This window comes from Pseudophryne corroboree, chromosome 9, assembly GCF_028390025.1.
Source record: "Pseudophryne corroboree isolate aPseCor3 chromosome 9, aPseCor3.hap2, whole genome shotgun sequence".
Taxonomy (NCBI): Eukaryota; Metazoa; Chordata; class Amphibia; order Anura; family Myobatrachidae; genus Pseudophryne; species Pseudophryne corroboree.
The window spans coordinates 413,562,761-413,583,169 of record NC_086452.1 but is presented as its reverse complement, the minus strand read 5'-3'; the positions used below and the strand labels follow the sequence as shown (position 1 = coordinate 413,583,169).

At 55.4% G+C, this 20,409-nt stretch overlaps 1 protein-coding gene across 2 annotated transcripts in view; it reads left to right on the top strand.

The window, feature by feature from the left end:
* Nucleotides 1-20,409, top strand: part of PRICKLE2 (prickle planar cell polarity protein 2) — a 514,558-nt gene that overhangs the window by 42,971 nt on the left and 451,178 nt on the right. Inside the window, exon 1 of one of the 2 annotated variants that reach the window (XM_063940918.1) lies at nt 10,834-11,141. The exons of the other annotated variant lie outside the window; for it this stretch is intronic. Within the exon in view, the coding sequence (XP_063796988.1) occupies nt 11,100-11,141 (42 nt within the window). The 5' untranslated portion in view covers nt 10,834-11,099. Of the gene's footprint in view, nt 1-10,833; nt 11,142-20,409 lie in introns of those variants that run through there. 2 annotated transcript variants of the gene reach the window in all.

Here is a 20,409-nt window from a genome sequence, read left to right as displayed (position 1 = left end):
ATTTCAGGTAGTGGGGAGGTGTATGGAAGCACCATGTCAGGTAGTGGGGAGCTGTGTAGAAGCTCCATGTCAGGTAGAGGAGAGCTGTGTGGCAGCGCCATGTCAGATAGTGGGGAGCTGTGAAGAAGCTCCATGTCAGGTAGTGGGGAGCTGTGTAGAATCTCCATGTCAGGTAGAGGAGAGCTGTGTGGCAGCGCCATGTCAGATAGTGGGGAGCTGTGAAGAAGCACCATGTCAGGTAGTGGGGAGCTGTGTAGAAGCTCCATGTCAGGTAGAGGAGAGCTGTGTGGCAGCGCCATGTCAGATAGTGGGGAGCTGTGAAGAAGCTCCATGTCAGGTAGTGGGGAGCTGTGTAGAATCTCCATGTCAGGTAGAGGAGAGCTGTGTGGCAGCGCCATGTCAGATAGTGGGGAGCTGTGAAGAAGCTCCATGTCAGGTAGTGGGGAGCTGTGTAGAATCTCCATGTCAGGTAGAGGAGAGCTGTGTGGCAGCGCCATGTCAGATAGTGGGGAGCTGTGAAGAAGCACCATGTCAGGTAGTGGGGAGCTGTGTAGAAGCTCCATGTCAGGTAGAGGAGAGCTGTGTGGCAGCGCCATGTCAGATAGTGGGGAGCTGTGAAGAAGCACCATGTCAGGTAGTGGGGAGCTGTGTAGAAGCTCCATGTCAGGTAGAGGAGAGCTGTGTGGCAGCGCCATGTCAGATAGTGGGGAGCTGTGAAGAAGCTCCATGTCAGGTAGTGGGTAGCTGTGTAGAAGCTCCTTGTCTGGTAGTGGGTAGCTGTATGGAAGCACCATGTCAGGTAGTGGGGAGCTGTGTAGAATCTCCATGTCAGGTAGTGGGAAGCTGTGTAGAAGCTCCATGTCAGGTAGTGGGGAGCTGTGTAGAAGCTCCATGTCAGGTAGAGGAGAGCTGTGTGGCAGCGCCATGTCAGGTAGAGGGGAGATGTGTGGAAGCACCATGTCAGGTAGTGGGGAGCATTGTGAAAGCGTCACATCAGGTCGTAGTGAGATGGGTGGAAGCAACATGTCGGATAGAGGGGAGAGGTGTGAAAGTGCTGTGTGGCATTGCCATGTCTGGTAGAGGGGAGAAAGGTGTGGAAGCACCATGTCAGGTAATGATGAGCTGGGTGCAAGTGCCATTTCAGGTAGTGGGGAGAGGTGTGGAAGCGCCATGTTGGGTAGTGGGGAGCTGCGTTGAAGCATCTCGTAGTGAGATGGTGGAAGCAACATGTCAGGTAAGGGGAGAGACGTAGAAGCGCTATGTCAGCTAGTGGAGGGCTGTATGGAAGCACCATATCAAGTAGTTTGGAGAGGTGTGGATGCACCATGTCAGGTAGTGGGGGGTTGTGTGGTAGTGCCATGTCAGATAATGGGGAGCTGGGTGGAAGCGCAGTGTCAGGTAGTAAAGGACTGTGTGGCAGCACCATGTTAGGTATTGGGGGGCTGTGTGAAAGCGCTGTGTCGGGTAGTGTGGAATGGCGCTGTCAGGTAGTGAAGAGCTGGGTGGAAGCGCAGTGTCAGGTAGTGGGGGCTGGGTGGAAGCGCAGTGTCAGGTAGTGGAGAGCTGTGTGGAAGTGCAGTATCAGGTATTGAGGAGCTGGGTGGAAGCGCAGTATCAGGTAGTGGGGAGCTGGGTGGAAGCGCAGTGTCAGGTAGTGGGGGCTGGGTGGAAGCACAGTGTCAGGTAGTGAGGAGCTGGGTGGAAGCGCAGTGTCAGGGGTACTGGGGAGCTGGGTGGAAGCGTAGTGTCGGGTAGTAGGGGGCTGGGTGGAAGCGCAGTGTCAGGTATTGGGGAGCTGGGTAAAAGCGCAGTGTCAGGTATTGGGGAGCTGGTTGGAAGCTCTGTGTCAGGTATTGGGGAACTGGGTGGAAGCGCAGTGTCAGGTAGTGGGGAGCTGGGTGGAAGCGCAGTTTCAAGTAGTAGGGGGCTGGGTGGTAGCGCAGTGTCAGGTAGTGGGTGGCTGGGTGGAAGCGTAGTGGGGAGCTGGGTGGAAGCACCATGTCAGTTATTTGGGAGCTGGTTGTCAGGTAGTGGGGGGCTGGGTGGAAGCGCAGTGTCAAGTAGTGGTGAGCTGGGTGGAAGCTCAGTATCAGGTAGGGGGGGGGGGCTGGGTGGAAGCGCAGTTTCAAGTAGTAGGGGGCTGGGTGGAAGCGCAGTGTCAGGAAGTGGGCAGCTGGGTGGAAGCGCAGTGTCCGATAGTGGGGGGCTGGGTGGAAGCGCAGTGTCCGGTAGTGGGGAGCTGGGTGGAAGCGCAGTATCAGGTATTGGGGAGCTGGGTGGAAGCGCAGTGTCAGGTATTGGGGAGCTGGGTGGAAGCTCTGTGTCAGGTACTGAGGAGCTGGGTGGAAGCGCAGTGTCAGGTAGTGGGGAGCTGGGTGGAAGCGCAGTTTCAAGTAGTAGGGGGCTGGGTGGTAGCGCAGTGTCAGGTAGTGGGTGGCTGGGTGGAAGCGTAGTGGGGAGCTGGGTGGAAGCACCATGTCAGTTATTTGGGAGCTGGTTGTCAGGTAGTGGGGGGCTGGGTGGAAGCGCAGTGTCAAGTAGTGGTGAGCTGGGTGGAAGCTCAGTATTAGGTAGGGGGGGGGCTGGGTGGAAGTGCAGTGTCAGGTATTGGGGAGCTGGGTGGTAGCGCAGTGTCAGGTAATGGGGAGCTGGGTGGACGCGCAGTGTCAGGTAGTGGGTGGCAGGGCCGTTTCTTGGGGCAGGCGAGCAGTGCAACCGCACTGGGCGCCCGCCGCGGCACTAACTGTGGCTCCCTGCTTCCCCCTCCTATTTCTCCCCGAGTAACCCGCTTGGGGGGCCGAGTTTCACGGAATGACGCGGTTGCGCCGTTACGTCACGACGCAACCCCGTCACTCCGCGAAACTCCCCCCCCCCGAGTGGAGTGCAGAGGGGGATATGGTGCAGGGGGCATTACTGTGTGGGGCTTAATATGGTAGAATTTTTTTTCCTGTGGTGGTCGTGATCTGTTGGAGCAGGGTCAAAAACTGGATTGTGAGGTAGTCTTTTCAGACGAGGCCATGCCCATTTAAATGAGGCCACACCCATTTAGACGCGCAAGTTTTTTTTTTATCTAGGTGTGAGGGGGGGGGCATTTTTTATGTCATGGGGGGGCGCATTTTTAAATCTCGCACTGGGAGCCAAATTGGCTAGAAACAGCCCTGCTGGGTGGAAGCGTAGTGGGGAGCTGGGTGGAAGCACCATGTCGGTTATTTGGGAGCTGGTAGAGGGGAGAAAGGTGTTGAAGCACCATGTCAGGTAATGGGGAGCTGGGTGCAAGTGCCATTTCAGGTAGTGGGGAGAGGTGTGGAAGCGCCATGTTGGGTAGTGGGGAGCTGCGTTGAAGCATCTCGTAGTGAGATGGTGGAAGCAACATGTCAGGTAAGGGGAGAGACGTAGAAGCGCTATGTCAGCTAGTGGAGGGCTGTATGGAAGCACCATATCAGGTAGTTTGGAGAGGTGTGGATGCACCATGTCAGGTAGTGGGGGGTTGTGTGGTAGTGTCATGTCAGGTAATGGGGAGCTGGGTGGAAGCGCAGTGTCAGGTAGTAAAGGACTGTGTGGCAGCACCATGTTAGGTATTGGGGGGCTGTATGAAAGCGCTGTGTCGGGTAGTGTGGAAGGGCGCTGTCAGGTAGTGGAGAGCTGGGTGGAAGGGCGCTGTCAGGTAGTGGGGGGCTGGGTGGAAGCGCAGTGTCAGGTAGTGGAGAGCTGTGTGGAAGTGCAGTATCAGGTATTGAGGAGCTGGGTGGAAGCGCAGTATCAGGTAGTGGGGAGCTGGGTGGAAGCGCAGTGTCAGGTAGTGGGGAGATGGGTGGAAGCGCAGTGTCAGGTAGTGGGGGCTGGGTGGAAGCACAGCGTCAGGTAGTGAGGAGCTGGGTGGAAGCGCAGTGTCAGGGGTACTGGGGAGCTGGGTGGAAGCGTAGTGTCGGGTAGTAGGGGGCTGGGTGGAAGCGCAGTGTCAGGTATTGGGGAGCTGGGTGGAAGCGCAGTGTCAGGTATTGGGGAGCTGGTTGGAAGCTCTGTGTCAGGTATTGAGGAACTGGGTGGAAGCGCAGTGTCAGGTAGTGGGGAGCTGGGTGGAAGCGCAGTTTCAAGTAGTAGGGGGCTGGGTGGAAGCGCAGTGTCAGGAAGTGGGGAGCTGGGTGGAAGCGCAGTGTCAGGTACTGAGGAGCTGGGTGGAAGCGCAGTGTCAGGTAGTGGGGAGCTGGGTGGAAGCGCAGTTTCAAGTAGTAGGGGGCTGGGTGGTAGCGCAGTGTCAGGTAGTGGGTGGCTGGGTGGAAGCGTAGTGGGGAGCTGGGTGGAAGCACCATGTCAGTTATTTGGGAGCTTGGTGTCAGGTAGTGGGGGGCTGGGTGGAAGCGCAGTGTCAAGTAGTGGTGAGCTGGGTGGAAGCTCAGTATCAGGTAGGGGGGGGGGGCTGGGTGGAAGTGCAGTGTCAGGTATTGGGGAGCTGGGTGGTAGCGCAGTGTCAGGTAATGGGGAGCTGGGTGGACGCGCAGTGTCAGGTAGTGGGTGGCTGGGTGGCAGGGCCGTTTCTTGGGGCAGGCGAGCAGTGCAACCGCACTGGGCGCCCGCCGCGGCACTAACTGTGGCTCCCTGCTTCCCCCTCCTATTTCTCCCCGAGTAACCCGCTCGGGGGGCCGAGTTTCACAGAATGACGCGGTTGCGCCGTTACGTCACGACGCAACTCCGTCACTCCGCGAAACTCCCCCTCCTCCCCCCCCCCGAGTGGAGTACAGAGGGGGATCCAAGTTAGGAAGAGGGAAAGGCCGGCGCGAGGAGCGACTGGTGAGGCGGGCCGAAGAGCGGTAATCGCCTCTGTAAGTATTCTCTCTCTCTCTCAATGTGTAAAATGGGGACACCTGCCGTAATGTGTGAAATGGGGACTCTTGCCTGCCGTAGTGTGGGGATTTAATGTGTCAAGGGCATTGCGGTGTGTGGCATAATATGGTGCAGGGGGCATTACTGTGTGGGGCTTAATATGGTAGAATTTTTTTTTCCTGTGGTGGTCGTGATCTGTTGGAGCAGGGTCAAAAACTGGATTGTGAGGTAGTCTTTTGAGACGAGGCCATGCCCATTTAAATGAGGCCACACCCATTTAGATGAGGCCGCGCCCCCTTGCCGGGAGCGTGCGCAAGTTTTTTTTTTTTATCTAGGTGTGAGGGGGGGGGGGCCCCATTTTTTTTATGTCATGGGGGGGGGGGGGGCGCATTTTTAAATCTCGCACTGGGAGCCAAATTGGCTAGAAACAGCCCTGCTGGGTGGAAGCGTAGTGGGGAGCTGGGTGGAAGCACCATGTCGGATATTTGGGAGCTGGTAGAGGGGAGAAAGGTGTGGAAGCACCATGTCAGGTAATGGGGAGCTGGGTGCAAGTGCCATTTCAGGTAGTGGGGAGAGGTGTGGAAGCGCCATGTTGGGTAGTGGGGAGCTGCGTTGAAGCATCTCGTAGTGAGATGGTGGAAGCAACATGTCAGGTAAGGGGAGAGACGTAGAAGCGCTATGTCAGCTAGTGGAGGGCTGTATGGAAGCACCATATCAGGTAGTTTGGAGAGGTGTGGATGCACCATGTCAGGTAGTGGGAGGTTGTGTGGTAGTGCCATGTCAGGTAATGGGGAGCTGGGTGGAAGCGCAGTGTCAGGTAGTAAAGGACTGTGTGGCAGCACCATGTTAGGTATTGGGGGGCTGTGTGAAAGCGATGTGTCGGGTAGTGTGGAAGGGCGCTGTCAGGTAGTGGAGAGCTGGGTGGAAGCGCAGTGTCAGGTAGTGGGGGCTGGGTGGAAGCGCAGTGTCAGGTAGTGGAGAGCTGTGTGGAAGTGCAGTATCAGGTATTGAGGAGCTGGGTGGAAGCGCAGTATCAGGTAGTGGGGAGCTGCGTGGAAGCACAGTATCAGGTAGTGGGGAGCTGGGTGGAAGCGCAGTGTCAGGTAGTGGGGGCTGGGTGGAAGCACAGTGTCAGGTAGTGAGGCTGGGTGGAAGCGCAGTATCAGGGGTACTGGGGAGCTGGGTGGAAGCGTAGTGTCGGGTAGTAGGGGGCTGGGTGGAAGCGCAGTGTCAGGTATTGGGGAGCTGGGTGGAAGCGCAGTGTCAGGTATTGGGGAGCTGGTTGGAAGCTCTGTGTCAGGTATTGAGGAACTGGGTGGAAGCGCAGTGTCAGGTAGTGGGGAGCTGGGTGGAAGCGCAGTTTCAAGTAGTAGGGGGCTGGGTGGAAGCGCAGTGTCAGGAAGTGGGCAGCTGGGTGGAAGCGCAGTGTCAGGTAGTGGGGAGCTGGGTGGAAGCGCAGTGTCCGGTAGAGGGGAGCTGGGTGGAAGCTCAGTATCAGGTATTGGGGAGCTGGGTGGAAGCGCAGTGTCAGGTATTGGGGAGCTGGGTGGAAGCTCTGTGTCAGGTACTGAGGAGCTGGGTGGAAGCGCAGTGTCAGGTAGTGGGGAGTTGGGTGGAAGCGCAGTTTCAAGTAGTAGGGGGCTGGGTGGTAGCGCAGTGTCAGGTAGTGGGTGGCTGGGTGGAAGCGTAGTTGGGAGCTGGGTGGAAGCACCATGTCAGTTATTTGGGAGCTGGGTGTCAGGTAGTGGGGGGCTGGGTGGAAGCGCAGTGTCAAGTAGTGGTGAGCTGGGTGGAAGCTCAGTATCAGGTGGGGGGGGGTGGGGGGCTGGGTGGAAGTGCAGTGTCAGGTATTGGGGAGCTGGGTGGTAGCGCAGTGTCAGGTAATGGGGAGCTGGGTGGACGCGCAGTGTCAGGTAGTGGGTGGCTGGGTGGAAGCGTAGTGGGGAGCTGGGTGGAAGCACCATGTTGGTTATTTGGGAGCTGGGTGTCAGGTAGTGGGAGGCTGGGTGGAAGCGCAGTGTCAGGTAGTGGGGAGCTGGGTGGAAGCTCAGTATCAGGTAGTGGGGGGCTGGGTGGAAGTGCAGTGTCAGGTAGTGGGGGGCTGGGTAAAAGCGCAGTGTCAGGTAGTGGGGAGCTGGGTGGAAGCGCAGTGTCAGGTAGTGGGGGGCTGGGTGGAAGCGCAGTGTCAGGTAGTGGGGAGCTGGGAGGAAGCGCAGTGTCAGGTAGTGGGGAGCATTTGGGAGCTGGGTGTCAGGTAGTGGGGGCTGGGTGGAAGTGCAGTGTCAGGTAGTGGGGAGCTGGATGGAAGCGCAGTGTCAGTTAGTGGGGAGCTGGGTGGAAGCGCAGTGTCAGGTAGTGGGGAGCTGGGTGGAAGCACCATGTCAGTTATTTGGGAGCTGGGTGTCAGGTAGTGGGGGCTGGGTGGAAGTGCAGTGTCAGGTAGTGGGGAGCTGGATGGAAGCGCTGTGTCAGTTAGTGGGGGGCTGGGTGGAAGCGCAGTGTCAGGTAGTGGGGAACTGGATGGAATTGGAAGCGCAGTGTCAGGTAGTAGGGGGCTGGGTGGAAGCGCAGAGTCAGGTAGTGGGGAACTGGGTGGAAGCGCAATGTCAGGTAGTGGGTGGCTGGATGGAAGCGCAGTGTCAGGTAGTGGAGAGCTGGGTGGAAGCGCAGTGTCAGGTAGTGGGGGCTGGGTGGAAGCGCAGTGTCAGGTAGTGGAGAGCTGTGTGGAAGTGCAGTATCAGGTATTGAGGAGCTGGGTGGAAGCGCAGTATCAGGTAGTGGGGAGCTGCGTGGAAGCTCAGTATCAGGTGGGGGGGGTGGGGGGCTGGGTGGAAGTGCAGTGTCAGGTATTGGGGAGCTGGGTGGTAGCGCAGTGTCAGGTAATGGGGAGCTGGGTGGACGCGCAGTGTCAGGTAGTGGGTGGCTGGGTGGAAGCGTAGTGGGGAGCTGGGTGGAAGCACCATGTTGGTTATTTGGGAGCTGGGTGTCAGGTAGTGGGAGGCTGGGTGGAAGCGCAGTGTCAGGTAGTGGGGAGCTGGGTGGAAGCTCAGTATCAGGTAGTGGGGGGCTGGGTGGGAAGTGCAGTGTCAGGTAGTGGGGGGCTGGGTAAAAGCGCAGTGTCAGGTAGTGGGGAGCTGGGTGGAAGCGCAGTGTCAGGTAGTGGGGGGCTGGGTGGAAGCGCAGTGTCAGGTAGTGGGGAGCTGGGAGGAAGCGCAGTGTCAGGTAGTGGGGAGCATTTGGGAGCTGGGTGTCAGGTAGTGGGGGCTGGGTGGAAGTGCAGTGTCAGGTAGTGGGGAGCTGGATGGAAGCGCAGTGTCAGTTAGTGGGGAGCTGGGTGGAAGCGCAGTGTCAGGTAGTGGGGAGCTGGGTGGAAGCACCATGTCAGTTATTTGGGAGCTGGGTGTCAGGTAGTGGGGGCTGGGTGGAAGTGCAGTGTCAGGTAGTGGGGAGCTGGATGGAAGCGCTGTGTCAGTTAGTGGGGGGCTGGGTGGAAGCGCAGTGTCAGGTAGTGGGGAACTGGATGGAATTGGAAGCGCAGTGTCAGGTAGTAGGGGGCTGGGTGGAAGCGCAGAGTCAGGTAGTGGGGAACTGGGTGGAAGCGCAATGTCAGGTAGTGGGTGGATGGATGGAAGCGCAGTGTCAGGTAGTGGAGAGCTGGGTGGAAGCGCAGTGTCAGGTAGTGGGGGCTGGGTGGAAGCGCAGTGTCAGGTAGTGGAGAGCTGTGTGGAAGTGCAGTATCAGGTATTGAGGAGCTGGGTGGAAGCGCAGTATCAGGTAGTGGGGAGCTGCGTGGAAGCACAGTATCAGGTAGTGGGGAGCTGGGTGGAAGCGCAGTGTCAGGTAGTGGGGGCTGGGTGGAAGCACAGTGTCAGGTAGTGAGGCTGGGTGGAAGCGCAGTATCAGGGGTACTGGGGAGCTGGGTGGAAGCGTAGTGTCGGGTAGTAGGGGGCTGGGTGGAAGCGCAGTGTCAGGTATTGGGGAGCTGGGTGGAAGCGCAGTGTCAGGTATTGGGGAGCTGGTTGGAAGCTCTGTGTCAGGTATTGAGGAACTGGGTGGAAGCGCAGTGTCAGGTAGTGGGGAGCTGGGTGGAAGCGCAGTTTCAAGTAGTAGGGGGCTGGGTGGAAGCGCAGTGTCAGGAAGTGGGCAGCTGGGTGGAAGCACAGTGTCAGGTAGTGGGGAGCTGGGTGGAAGCGCAGTGTCCGGTAGAGGGGAGCTGGGTGGAAGCTCAGTATCAGGTATTGGGGAGCTGGGTGGAAGCGCAGTGTCAGGTATTGGGGAGCTGGGTGGAAGCTCTGTGTCAGGTACTGAGGAGCTGGGTGGAAGCGCAGTGTCAGGTAGTGGGGAGTTGGGTGGAAGCGCAGTTTCAAGTAGTAGGGGGCTGGGTGGTAGCGCAGTGTCAGGTAGTGGGTGGCTGGGTGGAAGCGTAGTTGGGAGCTGGGTGGAAGCACCATGTCAGTTATTTGGGAGCTGGGTGTCAGGTAGTGGGGGGCTGGGTGGAAGCGCAGTGTCAAGTAGTGGTGAGCTGGGTGGAAGCTCAGTATCAGGTGGGGGGGGTGGGGGGCTGGGTGGAAGTGCAGTGTCAGGTATTGGGGAGCTGGGTGGTAGCGCAGTGTCAGGTAATGGGGAGCTGGGTGGACGCGCAGTGTCAGGTAGTGGGTGGCTGGGTGGAAGCGTAGTGGGGAGCTGGGTGGAAGCACCATGTTGGTTATTTGGGAGCTGGGTGTCAGGTAGTGGGAGGCTGGGTGGAAGCGCAGTGTCAGGTAGTGGGGAGCTGGGTGGAAGCTCAGTATCAGGTAGTGGGGGGCTGGGTGGAAGTGCAGTGTCAGGTAGTGGGGGGCTGGGTAAAAGCGCAGTGTCAGGTAGTGGGGAGCTGGGTGGAAGCGCAGTGTCAGGTAGTGGGGGGCTGGGTGGAAGCGCAGTGTCAGGTAGTGGGGAGCTGGGAGGAAGCGCAGTGTCAGGTAGTGGGGAGCATTTGGGAGCTGGGTGTCAGGTAGTGGGGGCTGGGTGGAAGTGCAGTGTCAGGTAGTGGGGAGCTGGATGGAAGCGCAGTGTCAGTTAGTGGGGAGCTGGGTGGAAGCGCAGTGTCAGGTAGTGGGGAGCTGGGTGGAAGCACCATGTCAGTTATTTGGGAGCTGGGTGTCAGGTAGTGGGGGCTGGGTGGAAGTGCAGTGTCAGGTAGTGGGGAGCTGGATGGAAGCGCTGTGTCAGTTAGTGGGGGGCTGGGTGGAAGCGCAGTGTCAGGTAGTGGGGAACTGGATGGAATTGGAAGCGCAGTGTCAGGTAGTAGGGGGCTGGGTGGAAGCGCAGAGTCAGGTAGTGGGGAACTGGGTGGAAGCGCAATGTCAGGTAGTGGGTGGCTGGATGGAAGCGCAGTGTCAGGTAGTGGGGAGCTGGGTGGAAGCGCAGTGTCAGGTAGTGGGTGGCTGGGTGGAAGCTCAGTATCAGGTAGTGGGGGACTGGGTGGAAGTGCAGTGTCAGGTAGTGGGGGGCTGGGTGGAAGCGCAGTGTCAGGTAGTAGGGGGCTGGGTGGAAGCGCAGTGTCAGGTAGTGGGTGGCTGGGTGGAAGCTCAGTATCAGGTAGTGGGGGACTGGGTGGAAGTGCAGTGTCAGGTAGTGGGGGGCTGGGTGGAAGCGCAGTGTCAGGTAGTAGGGGGCTGGGTGGAAGCGCAGTGTCAGGTAGTGGGAGGCTGGGTGGAAGCACTATGAAAAACAGTATATGTACAATCACCTCATTACAATAAGGGGTCCCCAGTTACTAGTGGACACGGGCTGAGTGGTAACATAATAACATTTAGGGGCTTCCTATTGTGTTACTAGTAAGGGTAATGAGGGCTCATTACCGGGGGAGTGCGGGGTATTGTCATGTTGCCCGCTTATTCCAGCGTCTGTGAGCTGCTGGGTGACTGATGCCATTACACAGAGTCTCGCCCCCTCCTGTACAGCGCCGTGCAGTAGTATATACTCGTGTGTACAGCCCCCTTTCGCCCTGGTATAGTAAGGCGCTGTGTGTACAGCCTCAGTCAGTCAGTGATAGACACTGAGGGGTGACCCGGAGCACCCGACAGCTGCTGCAGGTCTGTCCCCGGTGTCCCCCTCCCTCCATGTCCCCGGCTGGGAGGAGCTGCACACGCGGAAGCCCCGCTCCGTCCTAACTTCAGTTCATTGATGGGCGAGAAGCGGGTGTGAGAGCTGAGAGGATCGGGCAACAGGGACACTGACACCGGAGACCCCGAGCTGACCCCCAGAACTTCACCCGGAGCCCCGAGCAGTCGCTGGACATGTTCAGCAGGAGCTCCTGGAGGAGACATTCCGCCAGATCTGTGAGTCCGAGGGTATGGAGAGGGGGTAACTGTACCATGGAGAGGGGGTAACTGTGTACCATGGAGAGGGGGTAACTGTGTACAATGGAGAGGGGGTAACTGTGTACCATGGGGAGGAAGTAACTGTGTACCATGGGGAGGGGGTAACTGTGTACAATGGAAAGGGGGTAACTGTACCATGGAGAGGGGGTAACTGTGTACCATGGGGAGGGGGTAACTGTGTACCATGAGGAGGGGGTAACTACCATGGAGAGGGGGTAACTGTGTACCATGAGGAGGGGGTAACTGTACCATGGAGAGGGGATAACTGTACCATGGACAGGGGGTAACTGTGTTCCATGTAGAGGGGGTAACTGTGTACCATGGAGAAGGGGTAACTGTACCATGAGGAAGGGGTAACTGTGTACCATGAGAAGGGGGTAACTACCATGGAGAGGGGGTAACTGTGTACCATGAGGAGGGGGTAACTGTGTACCATGGGGAGGGGGGTAATTGTGTACGGGGAATAAGTAAGCCACGGGGAGGGGGGAGAACTGTGAACCATGGGGAGAGGGTTACTGTGTATCATGGGGGTAACTGTATCATGGGGAGGGGGGTAACTGTGTACCATTGGGAGGTGGGTAACTGTGTACCATGGAGAGGTGGTAACTGTGTACCATGGAGAGGGCGGGTAACTGTGGGGAGAGGGGTAACTGTGTACGGGGAGTAACTATACCATGAGGAGGGGGGGAGCACCATTGGTGGGGGGGGGGGTTGACTATATACCATGGGGAGTGGGGCAGCTCTGTACCACAGGGATGGAGGGGGGTGGGGGATTACTGTGTATCATGGGAATGGGGGGAACTGTGTACCATGAGGAGGGGGGGGGGGGTAACTGTGTACCATGGGAAGGGTGGTAACCGTGTACTATGGGGAGGAGGGTAACAGTGCACCCTAGGAAGGGGGGGTAACAGTATACCATGGGGAAGAGGGTAACAGTGTACCATTGGAAGGTGGGTAACTGTGTACTATGGGGAGAGGGGGGGGGAGTAACTGTGCACCATAGGAAGGCGGTATCTGTGTACCATGGTGGGGATAACTGTGTCATGGAGAGGAGGATAACTGTTGGGGTGAGAGGTAACTGTATACTATGGGGAGGGGGGTAACTGTGTACCATAGTAACTGTGTACTATGGGGAGGGGGTAACTGTGTACCATAGGAAGGTGGTAACTGTGTACCATGGTGGGGATAACTGTGTCATGGAGAGGGGGATAACTGTTGGGGTGAGAGATAACTGTGTCCCAGGGGATGGGGGTTTCTGTACCATGGGGAGGTGGATACTTGTGTACCAGGGAAAGGGCTGTAACTGTATACCATGGGGAGGAGGTAACTGTGTCTTGTAGGAAGGGGGTAACTATCATCAGAAAGGCTGCTATGTAACATGGGGAGAGGGGTAGCAGTGTACTAGGGAGGTTTCTGTGTACTGTACTATGGGCGGGGGTATCTGTGTTTCATGGAGAGGGGAGTAACAGTGTTGGGGAGAGGGGTAATTCTATAACATGTGGGCTGCTGTGTATATGAGGAGGGGGGTAACTGTGCAACATCTGTGCTGTTGTGTAAAATGGATAGGGGCGTAACTGTGTGATATGGGCTGGGTGATAACTGTTTAATATGGGTAACATAGGGAGATGGGTACCAATGTGAAACTGGGAAGTGGGGCTGATGTGGGACACTAACATTGGAAGGGGGCAGTTATGTAACTTGAGGAAGTTGCCACTGTGTAACTTGGGAAGGGGACTAATTGTGTATTGTGAAAATGGGTAACTGTGTAATAAGGAAAGGGGGACTGCATGGTCTATTCTGCTGAGACTTGTAGTTCCACAACATTTGGATTGACGTAGTTTTCCCAAGATGTTCTGCAACAGCTTATTCTTGTCTTTCAAGCTCTGACATCCGGAAACTGTGACCATAGAAGTACTTGCTCGTCATCACTTGTCACACTGTAACTCCATGTAAATCCTGCTACTTAATTCTCTGAGAGTGGCAGACAATCCATCCATGATCCAGGCAGTGTGAGGGAGCTGGGAGCTGCACCTGACTCCTGCCATAATGTCATTAGCTCAGAGTACAATACCCTGCTTCAATAATTCAACTGCTTCATTCAACATGCCATACGGATGTCCTTTCCTTTCAGACCTGTTGTAAATAACCCGACTGCTGCTTCTTTATGCAGCAGTTACACAAATAGTTTTAGATTATAAATGCAATGTTTCTCACTGAAAAGTATTGTGTCGTTAAAAATGCAAAACAAAATCTAGCAAAAGCCACAGTGGCGGAACAAGCAAGCGGTGGGCCCAGGTGCGAAAAAATGCTTTGGGCCCCCCCCCCCCATCCAAGTCCACCCCGGGGGCAGTGCGCGCCGTAGGCGCGCGCAAAAATACATAGTGGCGTGGCTTCGTGGGGAAGGGGTGTGGCCACAAAATAATACCAACACAGTAGTCTCCATTATTCAAATTACGCCGCACAGTAGCACCACTACACCAGGTAGAGACCCTTTTACACCTTACAGCGAACAGATTCCTCTTTTTACACATTACAGCAGACAGCGTGCCCTTTTTACACATAACGGCAGACAGCGTGCCCTTTTTACACATAACGGCAGACCGCGTGCCCTTGTTACACATAACGGCAGACCGCGTGCCCTTGTTACACATTACGGCAGACAGCGTGCCCTTTTTACACATTACGGTAGACAGCGTGCCCTTGTTACACATTACGGCAGACAGCGTGCCCTTGTTACACATTACGGCAGACAGCGTCCCCATTTTTACACATTACGGCAGGCAGATTCCTCCTTTTTACACATAGCAGCAGGCAGATTCCCCATTTTTACACACAGCGTCAGGCAGCCCCCCTTTTTTACACATTACGGCAGGCAGATTCCCCATTTTTACACATAGCGTCGGTCAGATTACCCCTTTTTACACATAACGGCAGACCGCGTGCCCTTGTTACACATTACGGCAGACAGCGTGCCCTTGTTACACATTACGGCAGACAGCGTCCCCATTTTTACACATTACGGCAGGCAGATTCCCCTTTTTACACATAGTGGCAGGCAGTCCCCCATTTTTACACATTGCGTCGGGCAGATTACCCCTTTTTACACATAGCGGCAGGCAGTCCCCCATTTTTACACATTGCGGCAGGTAGTCCCCCCTTTTTACACATTGCGGCAGGCAGTCCCCCCTTTTTACACATTGCGGCAGGTAGTCCCCCCTTTTTACACAGTGCGGCAGGCAGTCCCCCCTTTTTACACATTGCGGCAGGTAGTCCCCCCTTTTTACACAGTGCGGCAGGCAGTCCCCCCTTTTTACACAGTGCGGCAGGCAGTCCCCCCTTTTTACACAGTGCGGCAGGCAGTCCCCCCTTTTTACACATTGCGGCAGGTAGTCCCCCCTTTTTACACAGTGCGGCAGGCAGTCCCCCCTTTTTACACATTGCGGCAGGTAGTCCCCCCTTTTTACACATTGCGGCAGGCAGTCCCCCCTTTTTACACATTGCGGCAGGCAGTCCCCCCTTTTTACACATTGCGGCAGGTAGTCCCCCCTTTTTACACATTGCGGCAGGCAGTCCCCCCTTTTTACACAGTGCGGCAGGCAGTCCCCCCTTTTTACACATTGCGGCAGGTAGTCCCCCCTTTTTACACATTGCGGCAGGCAGGCGAAAGAAAGAAGGAAAGAAAAAGAAAGAAAGAAAGAAAGAAAGAAAGAAAGAAGAATTATACTTACCCTCAGGCTCCTCGGTGCAGCTGCGTCAGACGACGATTCCCGGGCAGTAGAGAATGAGGAGGAGGGAGCCGGAGGACGGAGCCGCAGCAGCGCTTTGTTACTGGTGGAGGCGCTGCTGCTGCTGCCCCTCTGCTTCCCTATAGGCTGTTCTCGGAAGACAGCCTATAGGGAAGCAGAGGAGCAGCAGCAGCAGCGCCTCCACCAGTAACAAAGCGCTGCTGCGGCTCCGTCCTCCGGCTCCCTCCTCCTTCCCCCGTCTGTACCGCTGCTCAGCTCCTATCTCCGGGCGGCTGTGCGCTGCGGGCAGCGGTTGCCTGCAGCGCACAGCGGCATGTAATGAGTCAGTTTGACTCATTACATGCTTGGGCCCCTGGACAAAGGCGGGCCCCAGTGCAGTGCACTGCCTGCACTGCCGGTAGTTCCGCCTCTGAAAAGCCATAATTCTACAGTGCAATTGTGCTGTTAACACAGAAGCCATTTAGACTTTTTACCTAGTCTAACTTGCACTATGGGGGTAATTCAGATCTGACTGCTACTGTGGGGGCGATCAGATCCGAACTGCGTATGCACCACAATGCGCCGGCGCGTCGGACGACTACAACGGGGTTCGCCGATCAGTGACAGGATGGTGTGCGAAGGATCCATTCGCACGGGCGTACGCAAGGTGATTGACAGGAGGAAGCCGTTTGTGGGTGGCAACTGACCTTTTCTCTGACGTCCTAGTGGATGCTGGGGACTCCGTAAGGACCATGGGGAATAGCGGCTCCACAGGAGACTGGGCACAGCTAAGAAAGATTTAGGACTACCTGGTGTGCACTGGCTCCTCCCACTATGACCCTCCTCCAGACTTCAGTTAGAATCCTGTGCCCGGCTGAGCTGGATGCACACTAGGGGCTCTCCTGAGCTCCTAGAGAGAAAGTATATTTTAGGTTTTTTATTTTACAGTGAGATCTGCTGGCAACAGACTCACTGCAGCGAGGGACTAAGGGGAGAAGAAGCGAACCTACCTAACTGGTGGTAGCTTGGGCTTCTTAGGCTACTGGACACCATTAACTCCAGAGGGATCGACCGCATGGAACCGGCCATTGGTGTTCGGTCCCGGAGCCGCGCCGCCGGCCCCCTTAGAGAGCCAGAAGCAAGAAGAATCCGGAAGATCGGCGGCAGAAGACATCAGTCTTCACCAAGGTAGCGCACAGCACTGCAGCTGTGCGCCATTGCTCCTCATACACACTTCACACTCCGGTCACTGAGGGTGCAGGGCGCTTGGGGGGGGGGCGCCCTGAGAAGCAATAAATACACCTTGGCTGGCAAATATATCACAATATATAGCCCCAGAGGCTATATATGTGATAATTACCCCTGCCAGAATCCATAAAAAAGCGGGAGAAAAGTCCGCCGAAAAAGGGGCGGAGCTATCTCCCTCAGCACACTGGCGCCATTTCTCCCTCACAGCTCCGCTGGAAGGAAGCTCCCTGGCTCTCCCCTGCAGTCTACACTACAGAAAAGGGTAAAAAAGAGAGGGGGGGCACTAAATTTAGGCGCAATATACATATAGCAGCTATAAGGGGATATAATTTAGTTAATCCCTGATTTATATAGCGCTCTGGTGTGTGCTGGCATACTCTCTCTCTGTCTCCCCAAAGGGCTTTGTGGGGTCCTGTCTTATGTCAGAGCATTCCCTGTGTGTGTGCGGTGTGTCGGTACGGCTGTGTCGACATGTTTGATGAGGAGACTTATGTGGAGGAGGAGCAGGTGCCTATAAATGTGTTGTCACCCACTGCGGGGCAGACACCGGAGTGGATGGACTTGTGGAAGGAATTACGCGAAAGTGTCGACTCCTTACATAAAAAATTTGACGACATGCCAAATGCGGGGCAGCCGGCTTCTCAGCCCGTGCCTGCCCAGACGTCTCAAAAGTCATCAGGGGCTCTAAAACGCCCGCTACCTCAGATGGCAGACACAGATGTCGACACGGATACTGATACCAGTGTCGACGACGAAGAGACTAATGTAATGTCCAATAGGGCCACTCGTTATATGATTGAGGCAATGAAAAATGTTTTACACATTTCTGAGGTGACCCCAGGTACCACAAAAAAGGGTATTATGTTTGGGGAGAAAAAACTACCAGTAGTTTCTCTAACGTCCTAAGTGGATGCTGGGGACTCCGTAAGGACCATGGGGGATAGCGGCTCCGCAGGAGACTGGGCACAAAAGTAAAGCTTTTGAACTACCTGGTGTGCACTGGCTCCTCCCCCTATGACCCTCCTCCAAGCCTCAGTTAGATTTTTGTGCCCGAACGAGAAGGGTGCACACTAGGTGGCTCTCCTGAGCTGCTTAGTGAAAAGTTTAGTTTTAGGTTTTTTATGTTCAGTGAGACCTGCTGGCAACAGGCTCACTGCATCGAGGGACTAAGGGGAGAAGAAGCGAACTCACCTGCGTGCAGAGTGGATTGGGCTTCTTAGGCTACTGGACATTAGCTCCAGAGGGACCGATCACAGGCCCAGCCATGGATAGGTCCCAGAGCCGCGCCGCCGGCCCCCTTACAGAGCCAGAAGACAGAAGAGGTCCGGAAAATCGGCGGCAGAAGACGTCCTGTCTTCAACAAGGTAGCGCACAGCACTGCAGCTGTGCGCCATTGCTCTCAGCACACTTCACACTCCGGTCACTGAGGGTGCAGGGCGCTGGGGGGGGGCGCCCTGAGACGCAATAAAAACACCTTGGATGGCAAAAAAAAATGCATCACATATAGCTCCTGGGCTATATGGATGAATTTAACCCCTGCCAGAATACACAGAAAAACGGGAGATAAGGCCGCCGAGAATGGGGCGGAGCCTATCTCCTCAGCACACTGGCGCCATTTTCCCTCACAGCTCCGTTGGAGGGAAGCTCCCTGGCTCTCCCCTGCAGTCACTACACTACAGAAAGGGTTAAAAAAGAGAGGGGGGCACTAATTACGCGCAGTATTAAAAATACAGCAGCTATAAGGGGAAAAACACTTATATAAGGTTATCCCTGTATATATATAGCGCTCTGGTGTGTGCTGGCAAACTCTCCCTCTGTCTCCCCAAAGGGCTAGTGGGGTCCTGTCCTCTATCAGAGCATTCCCTGTGTGTGTGCTGTGTGTCGGTACGTTTGTGTCGACATGTATGAGGAGAAAAATGATGTGGAGACGGAGCAGATTGCCTGTAATAGTGATGTCACCCCCTAGGGGGTCGACACCTGAGTGGATGAACTGTTGAAAGGAATAACGTGACAGTGTCAGCTCTGTATAAAAGACAGTGGTTGACATGAGACAGCCGGCTACTCAGCTTGTGCCTGTACAGACGTCTCATAGGCCGTCAGGGGCTCTAAAGCGCCCGTTACCTCAGATGGCAGATATAGACGCCGACACGGATACTGACTCCAGTGTCGACGGTGAAGAGACAAATGTGACTTCCAGTAGGGCCACACGTTACATGATTGAGGCAATGAAAAATGTTTTACACATTTCTGATAATACGAGTACCACCAAAAAGGGGTATTATGTTCGGTGAGGAAAAACTACCTGTAGTTTTCCTGAATCTGAGAAATTAAATGAGGTGTGTGATGATGCGTGGGTTTCCCCCGATAACAACTGATAATTTCTAAAATGTTATTGGCATTATATCCTTTCCCGCCAGAGGTTAGGGTGCGTTGGGAAACACCCCCTAGGGTGGATAAAGCGCTCACACGCTTGTAAGAACAAGGGCTCTACCCTCTCCTGAGATGGCCGCCCTTAAGGATCCTGCTGATAGAAAGCAGGAGGGTATCCTAAAATGTATTTACACACATACTGGTGTTATACTGCGACCAGCAATCGCCTCAGCCTGGATGTGCAGTGCTGGGTTGGCGTGGTCGGATTCCCTGACTGAAAATATTGATACCCTAGATAGGGACAGTATATTATTGCCTATAGAGCATTTAAAAGATGCATTTCTATATATGCGTGATGCACAGCGGAATATTTGCCGACTGGCATCAAGTCTAAGTGCGTTGTCCATTTCTGCCAGTAGAGGGTTATGGACACGACAGTGGTCAGGTGATGCGGATTCCAAACGGCATTTGGAAGTATTGCCTTATTAAGGGGAGGAGTTATTTGGGGTCGGTCTTTCAGACCTGGTGGCCACGGCAACAGCTGGGAAATCCACGTTTGTACCCCAGGTCGCCTCTCAACATAAGAAGACGCCGTATTATCAGGCGCAGTCTTTTCGTGGGCAAGCGGGCAAAAGGTTCCTCATTTCTGCCCCGTGACAGAGGGAGAGGAAAAAGGCTGCAGAAATCAGCCAGTTCCCAGGAACAGAAGCCCTCTCCCGCCTCTGCCAAGGGGCTTTACAAGCAGAATCAGGCACGGTGGGGGCCCGTCTCAATGAATTTCAGCGCGCAGTGGGCTCACTCGCAAGTAGACCCCTGGATCCTTCAGGTGATATCTCAGGGGTACAAATTGGAATTCGAGACGTCTCCCCCTCGCCGTTTCCTAAAGTCGGCTTTACCGATGTCTCCTTCTGACAGGGAGGCAGTTTTGGAAGCCATTCACAAGCTGTATTCCCAGCAGGTGATAATCAAGGTACCCCTCCTGCAACAGGGAACGGGGTATTATTCCACACTGTTGTGGTACCGAAGCCGGACGGCTCGGTGAGACCGATTCTAAATCTAAAATCTTGAACACTTACATACGGAGGTTCAAATTCAAGATTGAGTCACTCAGAGCAGTGATTGCGAACCTGGAAGAAGGGGACTACATGATGTCTCGGGACATCAAGGATGCTTACCTTCATGTCCCAATTTACCCTTCTCACCAAGGGTACCTCAGGTTTATGGTACAGAACTGTCACTATCAGTTTCAGACGCTGCCGTATGGATGGTCCACGGCACCCCGGGTCTTTACCAAGGTAATGGCCGAAATGATGATACTCCTTCGAAGGAAGGGAATTTTAGTTATCCCTTACTTGGACGATTCCCTGATAAGGGTAAGATCCAGGGAACAGTTGGAGGTCAGTGTAGCACTATCTCAGGTAGTGTTGCGGCAGCACGATTGGATTCTCAATATTCCAAAATCGCAGCTGATTCCGACGACTCGTCTTCTGTTCCTAGGGATGATCCTGGACACAGTCCAGAAAAAGGTGTTTCTCCCGGAGGAGAAAGTCAGGGAGTTATCCGAGCTAGTCGGGAACCTCCTATAACCGAGCCAAGTCTCAGTACATCAATGAAATGGTTCTGGGAAAAATGGTGGCTTCCTACGAAGCAATCCCATTCGGCAGATTCCACGCGAGAACTTTCCAGTAGGACCTGCTGGACAAATGGTCCGGGTCGCATCTTCAGATGCATCAGCGGATAGCCCTGTCACCAAGCACAAGGGTGTCTCTCCTGTGGTGGTTGCAGAGTGCTCATCTTCTAGAGGGCCGCACATTCAGGACTGGGTCCTGGTGACCACGGATGCCAGCCTGCGAGGCTGGGGAGCAGTCACACAGGGAAGGATT